This window comes from Triturus cristatus, chromosome 5_2, assembly GCF_964204655.1.
Source record: "Triturus cristatus chromosome 5_2, aTriCri1.1, whole genome shotgun sequence".
NCBI lineage: Eukaryota > Metazoa > Chordata > Amphibia > Caudata > Salamandridae > Triturus > Triturus cristatus.
In genome coordinates, this window is record NC_140588.1 from 390082140 (window position 1) to 390094455 (window position 12316).

General features: G+C 43.3%; 1 protein-coding gene across 1 annotated transcript in view; it reads right to left on the minus strand.

Moving 5' to 3' along the window:
* The window catches only part of LOC146823050 (uncharacterized), a 216942-nt gene that overhangs the window by 141854 nt on the left and 62772 nt on the right, over positions 1-12316 (minus strand). The window contains exons 4-5 of the mRNA XM_085607254.1: positions 11358-11481; positions 1023-1416 (exon numbers count right to left, since the gene is read on the minus strand). Of these exons, the coding sequence (XP_085463380.1) occupies positions 1023-1416; positions 11358-11481 (518 nt within the window). The remainder of the gene's footprint in view (positions 1-1022; positions 1417-11357; positions 11482-12316) is intronic.

The window sequence follows — 12316 nt, forward strand, 5'->3', positions numbered from 1 at the left end:
CGTGGGCATACGTCAGAATACTGAAATATCAGCAACCAACGTATTGTTACGTTCAGTTGTGAGTGAGAGTAAAGGGGGGTCTCAGGTTACTCCTATTGGACCTTCTTTGACAGAAGCGCTGTTGGCAATAGTGAGTGAGATCCATTTCTTCAAACTCCATCATTGCGAAACCTCAGCAATTCTTATTGAAAAAAGTAGAGGGCATTGTTTAGGTGCTTAACTATAGAGCATGTGCATCCTTTTACTCCTTAAAAAAACAAAAGTCAAAGGAATTCTAAACAAAATAATACAAATAAAAGTTATATTGTTTTACAATGTAAGGTAGATGTATTACATATGACCACAAAAGACATTTCCTGAAACAGGGTTTTAACCGATCCAGTACTCTGCACAAGCAAGTGACACTTTATGGAGACTTTATAAGGCAGATGTCTATCCCATTGGACACCATCCCAGAATATCTTAAGGTAGCGCCACTCTGCTCTCACGCCACATTGTCAATGTGCACACAGCTCACCATCTTCTCCTCGAAGTAGGCAATTTGAAATTGGTGCATTCTGTGTGTCTGGTCTCATTGCTGCCTTGAAGGAGATAACAGTAACTATTGGGCCAGCAGGTCAGTGCTGGAGGGTGGAAACAATGTCCATAGGGGCTAGACCTAGAGCAGAAAGCAGGGCAGTCCACAATAGGGACTCTAAACACCCCCTTCAGTATGTCATCAGGTAACTGGTAGGAGACATGAGGCACTCTATTAACATTCTATCTAATTAAATCAATAAAAACAAGGCAAGTAATGCCACAAATACTACAAAATAGGTTTCTACATAAGCAATAACAGATAAAGAGTTGTGTAAAAAGTCATCAACAGGCCTCTGATGGAATGACACTAGTGAAATTGATCAGGTGCAAATTTGAAATTTTCTGGGCAAAGAAATGTTGAGAGGAATTGTACGCTGGATGAGGGTTCCTCTCCAGCTTATTTGTGTGTGAAATCCCTCAAATGGAACAGAATGTTTACTCACAGCGGGAGTGGCGTTATCCTTTATCCTCCTTGCTAAGGTGCTGACACCGTCTGTTTTGATGAGTCCATACTGGCGTACGGGGGCAACGCCTACTTGCTGGCAATCCACGTACAGAGTCAGCTTGTTCCGCCTAGCGCTGAGAGAGAGCTTGTGCCAGGCGCCATCAAACAGCTTCTCCACATTCTCAAAAGTAGTGGTTTTCTCTGAACCAGACGCAGCAGCATTGTACACGTCCACAGCGTTGCTCTCCCCATAGAGACGCAGCCTGAACTGCTCCACATTGTTCTTGTCCTTTAACTCCCACAGATTCCATACTACATCTGGTGTCCCTTCCCTCATCCTGAAAGTGGAGACTATGGAGAATTCTGGAGGGAGCCCATAGGGACTGACAAACCTTAAAATAAATAAAATAGAATAGAATCAAAAATAGAGCTTTGTTTAGAGAAGCAAACAATCTTCTACACCAATGTACTCTCCACATTTAATTGGAGTACGTGAAGTTGGCACAGTATGATACAGTGTTTCAGGAGTGTCTAATGTAGGTTTAGGAGGGCCACGTGCAAACTACACAAAATATGCACATAAGGTAAATTTACATAGAATGCATCATAAGTAGCTATTATCATTAATATATGGCATGGGACCCTAACTCCAGCAGATGCACTGAAAACCAAAGCGTTAAATGAATGCCAGCCCTTTACTGTGATATAGACAAAGAGGTAGTTTTAAATACAGTAGATACGCAGATATTGTCTGCACAAAGAGGTATCCGGTCCAACTATTACAATCTATTCCCTGCCTGTTGTGTGACTGTACCCTGTTCTTAGTCTCCAAACCAGATTCTGCTGCATATGTTTATAATGTTACTCATTTTGCTCCTAAAACACTTTCAGGAGGGAGGTTAATGTGCATCCTTATGCCTCTCTGGACCCTTCCTTTGCAAGGTCATGTGTGGTATTCATGAATTGGGTGAATAAGTCATAGGTTTTCAGGTTATAGTGGGTTATCAGTTATGTAGAACGAGTCCATACAGTGGTGACATGTTGCACTGTGCTCTTCGTATGTAGTGGACCTGGCCCTCTCTGCAGGGTCATCCCCAAACTTTTTACCTTTCCCCAGCCTATTTACTTAACTCGTTTTTGCTGGCTTTAGGATTCTGGTCACTTTACCTCTGCTAACCAGTGCAAAAGTGCTTGCACCCTCTCCTTTAAACATGCTAAATTTGGTTTTTACCCAATTGGCACATTTAATTTACTTGTAAGTCCCTAGTACAGTAGTACTGCATGTACCCAGGGCCTATACATTAAGTACTACTAGTTGGTCTGCAGCACTAATTGTGCCCCCCACTTAAGTAGCCTTTTAAACATGTCTCAGGCCGGCCAATGCAGCATGTGAGTGCAATTTTAAAATGTCATTTTGGCTTCTCAAAATAAACCTTTTGCCAGGCCTAAACCTTCCTCTTTAATACATATGTAACCTCTAGGGTAGGCCCTAAACAGCCCCTAGTACAGGATGCATTGTATTTAAAAAGTGAAACATGCACTTTTAAAATGAACATGCCCTTGTAGTGAAAAACAAAATTAGTATTTCACTACTGCAAGGCCTACCAATATGATAACATTGGGTTACCTTATTACATTTAATAAGTGTTAACTCTTGATTGGGAGCAGGTAGGAAAGTCATGTTTGATATCTGAGGAATTGCAATTTAAAATCCTCTTTTATGGTGCAGTTGGATTAAGTCTCAATTCTGAAAATGCCACTTTTAGAAAGTTAGCCATTTTCATATACTAACCATTTGGTGCCTGTAGCCTCTTCCTGTGTCACATGACTAGGTGCAGATGACAGCTGTCCTTTGTGTATTCCTCCCAAACAGTCTCACAATAGAGGGTCTGGGTGTTGGCAGGATGGGCCACCAAGCTTAATGAGGAGGTGAAGATGCAACCCACCACACTTGCCCTTTAAAGCCACTGGCCCAGCACAGACAAACAACTTCACACTAGACTATTGTGCCCCTGACAAACTTGGACCAAGGCAGGGTATCAGGAAATTCCAGACACTTGTGTAGGGGAAAAATGTCAGAATCTTTTCCTACTTCAAAGGAGCCACCGTAAATACAAATGGGACCCACATACCCACTCTTCAGATCACTGCTGGACCTGTGAAAGACTCAGAAGAACCACTGCTCAGCCCCCTGTTGCAAAAAGTACTACCCAGCTGCTCTGCTGCCATGTTGCAAGAATGACTGCCCAGCCGCTATGCTGCCCTGCTGCAAGAAGGACTGCTCTGCTGCCCAGGTGCCTGAGTAAGAAGGACTGGACCTGCACCTTGAGCTCAAGACCACCAGAGTGACCCCAAATCTCAAACACCCTTGAACCCTGCACCTGGACTCTGCCTACTGTGAGTCCTAACACCCCTCAAGTGGTGCCTTCCCAGTCCTGGATCCTTGGAAGTGGTAATAAAGGTGCTCTGCCGCCCCAGTCGTGGACCCTCTCAGAATAGACGCAGCGCAATGCAACCAAACTAAGCCCTTGCAGCTCCTCATCAGAACCGACGCAGCACGATTCAACTCACTGCTGTATCGTGCAACCCAGCCCTTAGCAGCTCCCTATCAGAACTGACATTGTTTGACACAACTCAATGTAAAGCTCTTTTCTGGCAGCTCCTCACCGGAGCCGCCGCACCACTCCCCAACTTGATACAGAACCCCGATTTACACCTCGGAACTGCCACTGCCCAACAAAACATCCGGCATCCATGACATAAGGTTCAATTCTCAGCTGGCCTAACCTGGTCTCTGGATCCAGCCCACACTCCATCGCAGTCAGCCTGAACTTGTGACTTTGTCCCAGTCCAGCACAATCAGATAACCATAGTTGGCGCGTTGTGCTTGTAGGCACTATGTTTACCTAAATCTCTAAAACTGCATAGCTTCGGTTTTAATGATTGGATATTTGTTGTTTCGGTGTCAAATAACTTATTAAATGTTTCTCTAGTTTTCCACATTGGCGTGGGATTTGTCTTGTGTTGTGCTTTCACTTTATTACTGTTTAAGTGCTGCACAGATACATTACAAATTGCCTAAAAATCAAGCTTGACTGCTTTGTGCCAAGTTACCAGAGGGTTAATCACATATTAATTCAATGACTTTTTGTGGTTTACCCCGACAAGGATTGTGGGTGTTGCTCAAGTAGGGTTCCACCCTCCCTCAACCAATAACCTAATTTCTCATACTTTGCATATGCCATCTTTAATAATGTGTACTTACATTTTCCGAATTAAATTGCCTGGATTTCATTCATACATGTTTTATTCAGTTGACTATTGATTTATGCTTCACTAATTCGATTTGAGATTGTAACTTTACTAATTTGTTAATAAATCTTCATGGTTTGCAAATGTACCCTTCTTCTCTCGTTCCTGTTGGGCAACTTCTGCTTCACAGTCATTTATATATTGTTGAAAGTATAACTTTTGCCTTATTTAAAAATAAAGGTCCATTCCAGTGGACATTCAATTTCTGCCAAGCTTGCGTGATGCAAACACCATCCTTGTCTTTCCCGCAATCAAGAGGTTTCTTTCCCAGATTTAAAGGCAAAATTAAGATCAACCTCTACAGATTGGGCAAATTTCATGTATCGGAGGTTACAGCAAGGAGACCAAGTTCTAGCAGAATGAAACGTAACCTCAAGGTAAGAGAAGTGATAAACTCTCTCAATGATTTTATGTCCTGGTCTTTCTTGAGTTTGGGGCATAAATCATTACATGGGTTTTAGAAAGATTACTACGCAAATCTAGGTTATCCATAAATGCGACAAAAGCATGTACTAATGTTTTTCAAACCGTTAGCAGTGTATGAAAGCTAAACAGAGTTGTCTGTATAAAGAAGCATCGGGATAACATCAAAGATTGAGATTAGTGATGTACGAAATGAATAATATTGGGGTCAAAACACAACCCTGCCAAACCCCCCTCTTTCATCTAAAAGATTCAGAGTTTTCACCACAATCTCCAAATCTAACAGAAGATAAGTCAGTATGTAAACAGTGGAGAAAATTAATAAGTGATGCATCAAGACCTATAAAGGATAACATCTGCCGCACCTCAGTTCTAGTCGCGTGATCAAAAGCACTGCTTAAACCATTGAAGGCTAAATGATAGAATCGCTTTTTGACACAGTATACTTGCTGATGAATAAATGCACATTGAGGCTCTGCCCTCCCTAAAGCCACATAGGACACCAGCAAGAATGTTTTCAGAAGACAAAGCTAAAATGTTTTTCAAAAACACCCTCCCCGCGATTTTAACAGAATCAATAATTGAGATGGACATAGGCCCTATAGCATTTTGGATAGCTTTGATTACGCTTTTTTACTATAGGGACAATAATTGAATTGGTCCAGAAACACAATAATCTCGAATGATTGGCAGAATTCAAGATGTTGAACACAGAGGGGGCCCAGGGCTCTGTACTGGATTTGAACAGGTCCATGGTGACCGCTATTTGGCAGAGGGGCTTTACTAGACTGACTTTCTAGGATGGCAGTTACCACAGTCTCAAAATCAAAGCTAAAGCAAGTGCCAATCACACACGTCTGATGTACTTCCCTTGATGAACCTAAGTATGTTGTTGTTATGTTTACATGTAGAGTGCACAAATCATGGGTGGGTATCCTGGCGTTTAGAGAAGGGGAAACAGTTCAATCCAGGACAGTTAGATCTGGCATGTTTTGGTGTGTTTGCCCTGTCTTGTTTGCTTTCCGACCTCCTGTTTTTGATGGTATGCTGGATTTTGTTTTTGCTATTGTAGTGTCTCTGCACACTTTTTCACTGCTATTCATTGCTAAAGTGCAAGTGCTGCCACTGTAAATTGTGTTGTGATTGGTTTTCCATGATTGCTTTATTTAATTTACTAGTAAGTCGCTAGAACAGTGCACTGCGTTTGCCCAGGGCCTGTAAATCAAATACTACTAGTGGACCTGCAGCACTGGTTGTTCCACGCACATAAGTAGCCTTCTAAATGTAACTTAGACCTGCTACTGCAGTGTCTGAGTGCAGTTTTTACAGCCATGTCAACCTGGCGAGTGCACCCAGTTGCAAGGTCCTAACCTTCCCTTTTCTTACATGCAAGTCACCTCTAAGGTAGATCCAATGTAACCCCATGGTCAGGGTGCAGTGTATGTGAAAGGTAGGACATGTAGTGGTGTGCTTTACATGTCTTGATTGTGAAATACTGTGCAATTCGTTTCTCACTATTGAAAGGCTGTCTATCCCATAGGTTAACATGGGGGCTGCCTAGTAACATCTTAGATAAAGAGCAAGAGTTTAGGCTTCCTGAGCGCAGAATTAAAAAAAAAAATTTCAGTGGAGATAATTTTTATATTGTGTGTTTGAAAATGCACTTTTAGAAAGTGGGCATTTTGCAACTTAACCATCCTGTGTGCCTCTGCCTGTTTGTGTATTCATCGTCTGGTTTTGGAGTGGCGGGAGCTGGGGATGTGCATTCACACTAGACAGTCACAAGGGGGTTTGAGGTGTGTCCTGCCTTTCCTGGGTGACTCATAAACAGGATGAACAGACCTTTCTGTATTCAGAGTGGTGGGAGGAGTTTTCAGTAGCACCTGATTAGGCTGTGTCTGCTCTGCACAATGCTGTCTCCTCCTCCTGTAGTGAAGCTGGAGACCAGAGAGGACATAACTGATTTTTACTGAGCTCAGAGACTTTCTGGCTTAAACTTCAAAGGGAAAAGTAGTATAAATATTGGGACCCTGACCCCAGAACTTTAGAACTCTTTTGAACTAAGGAACCTACCAAGAGAAAGAGCTGAAGAAGCTGTTAGGAGGGACTACCACTTTGCTGTGTGCTTTGCTGTGTTGGCCTACAGTCGCCATTTCTGTCTTGGGCAGTGAAAAGACTGGACTGCAACTTATTTTCCTGCGTTTCTTCAAGGGCTTGAGGTTCAGATTGTCCCCTGTTCAAGAAGTCTCAGGAACAGCAAAGACTTCAAGATTGTCTGCTTCTATTACTGGGAACTGTGTGTTTTGTGCTGCAACAGAAGAAAAAGCAACCCAACACCGTCAACTATGCCACTGCCGGCTCCGTGACCTTTTGGCACCGCAGAGAGCACCACCCCACTGCACACCACAACCCTGATCTCACAGACACCCAACACCATCACTGAGCAACTGCTTGTTCCGTGACCTGAGGGCACCGCAATTCACACGCCTCACTTCACATCGCTGCCCTGGTATCCCTAACAACGTTCCACGCCAACATCGATGGTGCTGCCTGCACCGTTGCCTGGGGTCACCACTCGTAAGTTACACGATGCAACGCCCCATCCCACACCGCAGCCCTGGCCTGCCGGCGCCATTGACTCCAGATCGTCTACCAATGATAGCGCTTCAGCATCGACCACGACGCTGCCTGCACCGGGACCTGTCAGCACCAACACAAGCACTGCCCTTCTCCACACCACAGCCCTGATCTCACAGACACCACTGGATGCCATCACCGAGCCGCTACCTGCGCCATGACCTGAGGGAACCGCACACCGCACTGCTATGCTCCACACCACAGCTCCGAAGCCAGCTCTCCTGATTTCAACCTCTCAGAGTTCGATTTGCAAAGCGTGTGACTTCAAGGGCCCACGACTCCTGCACTGACCCCCGGAACCGACAACGCCGCTTCTATGGAGCTCATCACAAGGTCCATGATGCCCTGCATTTCCAGGCTACTGCTTGCATGTCTTCCCGACACCGTAGCTGGCCCACGACACTGCGTCAGCCTGAACTGTTGGATTTTTATTGTTTTCGTTTTGTTTTATGGAGATAAATATTAGCTATTTTTCAAAAACTGATGTGGTGTAGTTTTGTTGTGTTTACACTGCATTGTGAGTTATGTGCGAATGCTTTACACATTGCCTTAGAGGTAAGCCTGACTGCTTGTGCCAAGCTACCAAGGAGGTGAGCAGGGGTTATTTTACAAGTGTAATGCCCCTTACCCTGACTAGAAGGAAGGGTACCTACTTGGACAAGGTGCATACCTCTTCAAACTAGAAACCCCATTTCTAACAAGGACATATGGTAAGAGCCATGTTCTCACTTTCTTTCAGAATTCCAGCACTATGCTGGCAGCTCTGATGTGAGGGGAGATCATTCTAGTCTTTAGGAGCCAGGTGCGTAAAGGCACAGCCACTGGCTCTGGCTCTTCAGAGATTCTGCTGGTGCAAACATGATGGCTTACCCGACTCTAAATAGAGCAGGCAGACCATCCATTTGGGGGTGAGGGGATTCCACAATATTTGTGGCAGAGTACCCTGTCTATCAAACTCTAAATCAGGCCCTTACTCTCCAGTGACTGGTGTAGTGGTAAAGCACTGTAGACATTGATAAACTTCAGGCAAGTGGAGGCATGATGAAGGCTGTAAGCTATAAACTTGTGAACTTGTAAATCTGACCTCTGCCATAAGAAAAATAACAAATCAAAGGTCAGTGGGCCATCTTGGAGCCATGAAATTACAGTATCCTATTCAAAATGGTTTTAGCAGGCAGACATCTTCTGGTACTGCTTAAGTATTTAAGTCAACGAAGAGCGAAGGCGTGGTGTTCTTAGAGTTCAGGAAGTCCTTCAGATCTCTTTCACTCAGAAGACTTACGAAAAAGCGGAGTACAACAAGGCCATTCTTTACGTTGAATGGCATATTTAGGGTAATATTGCAAATCACTATAGTATAGTTTCACCTGCTATTTGCAGTATAACCAGAAATGTAGCTCCAAATGCCTAATACTGTATTCTCCCTGTTGTCCATTTTTAAAGCTGCAGAGTTATCACCAACTTTTTGATCATGCTAACTGGCGTAGGATCCACTTTTCATGCTGGAATGTGTATTTACCGCAGTAGTAATGCAGTAATACCACACCAATTTTTATCACAAAAGTCATATGCACATTCCTGATGCGATGTAAAAACGCATGTCTTTTGGCGTCCCTGGGAGCTAAATTGGGTTAGTAGGAGGCTAGTACCTAGGAAATAAAGTGGGAGGATAACTGTAGTTGACTTCCAAAGATTCTTTACATTCAGAGGCTTTATCTCCGATCCTGAAGGGCCCAATGGAAAAGTAAGCCTCTTCTGTTTCAGATTTTAAGGCCTTATCTTTCGAATCTCTTTACGCATTCGATACTCATGGCGAAACGTGCTCATACATAAAGGCCTTAAAGTCTTCTTTAAAGTTGATAGCTTTGAAGGAATGAGAAAATAAGCAAGGATTTAAAATAATTTAGAGTGTTTTGGGAGGGGTGTCATATCATTTATTCTATTTGTGAGTCAGTTGGCAGTTCACAAGACATTACTTTCCATAGGTGCAGAGAATTTCTTCATGAAGCACAGTTGCTTTGCACGTCAATTTTGGATTTCTGCGGTAACTCAGACCTGAGGTTAGGGTTCCATTACTCTAATAACACTTAGGGCCTCTTTCAGAGTGTAACCGGTAATCCCAATGGGGCCGATAATTGTTGTTACCGGCCCACTGAGATTAGATGCTTTCAGGAGTCACATGCAGGCTCCAGCTACTGAAAGCAGCAAATATCTCCAGATAAAATTCCAGGGGACAACATGCTTGAATTGGCACAGGAACTCCGATTCAAGCATTATATTGACCAAACTATGTAGTAAGATTATTTCTTTTTCTTGGAGATAAAGTAATCCTTGTGTCTGTAACTATGTCGTGGGTTGGCGGTCGGGGGGACGGGGATGGTGGGGGGAGTAGTGTGATATGAGTGGGAATAGATTGCTAAGTAAAGGAGAATTGTGGTGTGGCTGTTTAATTCTGTGTTATTAACAATTGAGATGGAAAAATGTAAATGTAAATTGATACTTGTATAGCGCACTTCTCACCCGCAAGGGTCTCAAGGCGCTTGTACGAATACCACTGTGGAACCCATCCTGGTTTTCCCTGTGAGGTGTCCACTCCTGGGCACCCCCAAGGTGGAGGCCAGGCATCCTTAGCATTGTGGGGGCCGTTGTGGAGATTAAGCAAGCTATTGCCCAGAGTTGCAGAGTGGGACTCCATGATTGGAATAGGCACCGAGGCGAGAATTGTCAGGTCCGTGGAATTTTTTGAGCCCAAGACCCGCCGAGGCAGGGAATTGAACCCTGGTCCCGGGCCAGACCTCTGCATCAGGGTCTGCCACTCTAACCATTGAGCCACACTTCTCCACTGGAGAATTTGACAACATCTGCATAGGGGTCATTGTTGGGAAATGCATCTCAGACAATCAAGTAAAATTTCAAGACTTAGCCTGATTTTTTCCAGAGGTGTATTCGAACCCACCGGGATCACCAGAGATCTGGATTTCCAGCTGTAGGATGTCCCTTGCTTTGGACGTCATGCACCAGGAAACGCAGACAGCAGCTGCTGAAGCCCCTGTCAATTCGGTAAGGGGTGCGGGGAGGTGAAAGCAGACTTTTTGGGGTGGGAGTTTGTGGCGCAGATTAGGTGCTGAGGGAGGTGGAGCCCATGTGGTACTGCAGAGGGGAGTCCTGGTTGGCACAGAGTGTTCTAGAGGCGGTACACTGCTCGGCAACAGTCCACCTGATGTTTTATGCGATCCATATAGTTCCGGATTACCAAATAGGCATAAGAGTCACCGGGCTATGGGCACCACTCCTTTTATGGACCCAGTGAAAACAAACCAAAATAATATTGATTTGATCTTGAAAGAAAATTACAATCAAGCTTTCTTAAATTGTTTCCAAAAGTTAGAAAAAGATTAATCTACTCAGAAAACAAGAACTTTACATTAAAGACTCTATAGAGAAAATACTGTATTAATGTAATGTACCCATTGAATAGTTAAAGTTTTGTTGGTTTATTACAATTTACACAAAAAAATGTTTAATAACATTAATAATTGTTAATGTTTAGCTTTGTGTAATAAAATTGGTTTATTGAAATTGCTGGTTGGCAAAATTAAAAACGTATTAGGAGATAATTTGCGAGGCGGGCGTGAAATTCCGACTGCCTAGGGGCATCCACAGGGTTTAATCCGGCACTGGATCCATAGCTGCAGAGATGAGCCACTGAATCAACCCACCCCTTTTTTCAAAACTTTGGAAAGGTTACAAAGTTTAAAATAAAAACATTGTAAAATAGCAGTTACATGACTTTTCAACTTCGCATACCCTTGTTAACTTTGTTCAAAATCCCTCAATTATATCGACAGGTCTACTACTACACTTTTATTTACTTTCAAGTAATGTTCCAGTTACTGAAACAAGGTCTTGAATAAGACATATTAATAACAAAAGGACACCAATAATTAGTTTATTTCTGCACCTTGCTTCTCTTTTCACTTGAACCCTTGGTCCCAGTTTATAGGCCGTCAGTTCGCTCTGAGATCCTGGAATAACATGCACGCCGGACACACTGGCCACTCTGAGCACCTCAAGCAAGTCAGTAACTGGAAGAGAAAAGAAACAAAGATGTGTTTTGAAATGGCGTACTGGGATGTGCTTTGTTTTCTCAAAAATATTTTTGCTTTATTATGTTTCCTGGGGATCCGGGGGTTCACCATAGGTGTCAGAGCCCTATACAAATTTTCATAAAAGCACAAATGTTGAAATAAGAACGTATCAAAGTTCAGTCCATTTTCCCCTGAGAGGGAAAATAAAATTGCAATATCAACATTATAATAAATAATAAAAAATAAAAATAAGCAAAATAGAAAAAAATAGGGTGATGAAAATTATTTTTGAAACTGATGTCACTGTTTGAATTTCAATTGACCCTGATAAGCTTTGCGAAGACTTTTTCAGACACTTAATATCAAACTTCTTAAAGGTTTGTGAACGCATTACCAACAACCTTGAAGAGTCACTGCCCCTCCCCACCCCCCCAGCTATACTCACTCTGCTCCCCTCCAGCCTTCCATACTTCACTCTGAGGTGCCCGAATCAGGTGATGAAGAGAGCTAATGGAATCAAAGCTTCAGGGGAACCATTCAACAGTTACATATGGGCCAGACGGCATCCAGCATTGCGAAGACGAGTTGGATATACATCGAGGATCCAACCTCTTCCCACAACTAATCATTCGATACATGTGTTCTCTGGATTAGTCATTGAGCAACACCAGCCGGACCTCTAAATGCATGCTGATGACGCTTGGCTACAACTATGACACTGGAAGGTTTTTAGAAAGTATTCAAAGCCAGTCGGGAATAAACATTTTATGAATGAAAGAAAGCCTCCAGTGGGAAATGGTTCAATTGGTCTCAGCTAGCCAGAGGCTCCACC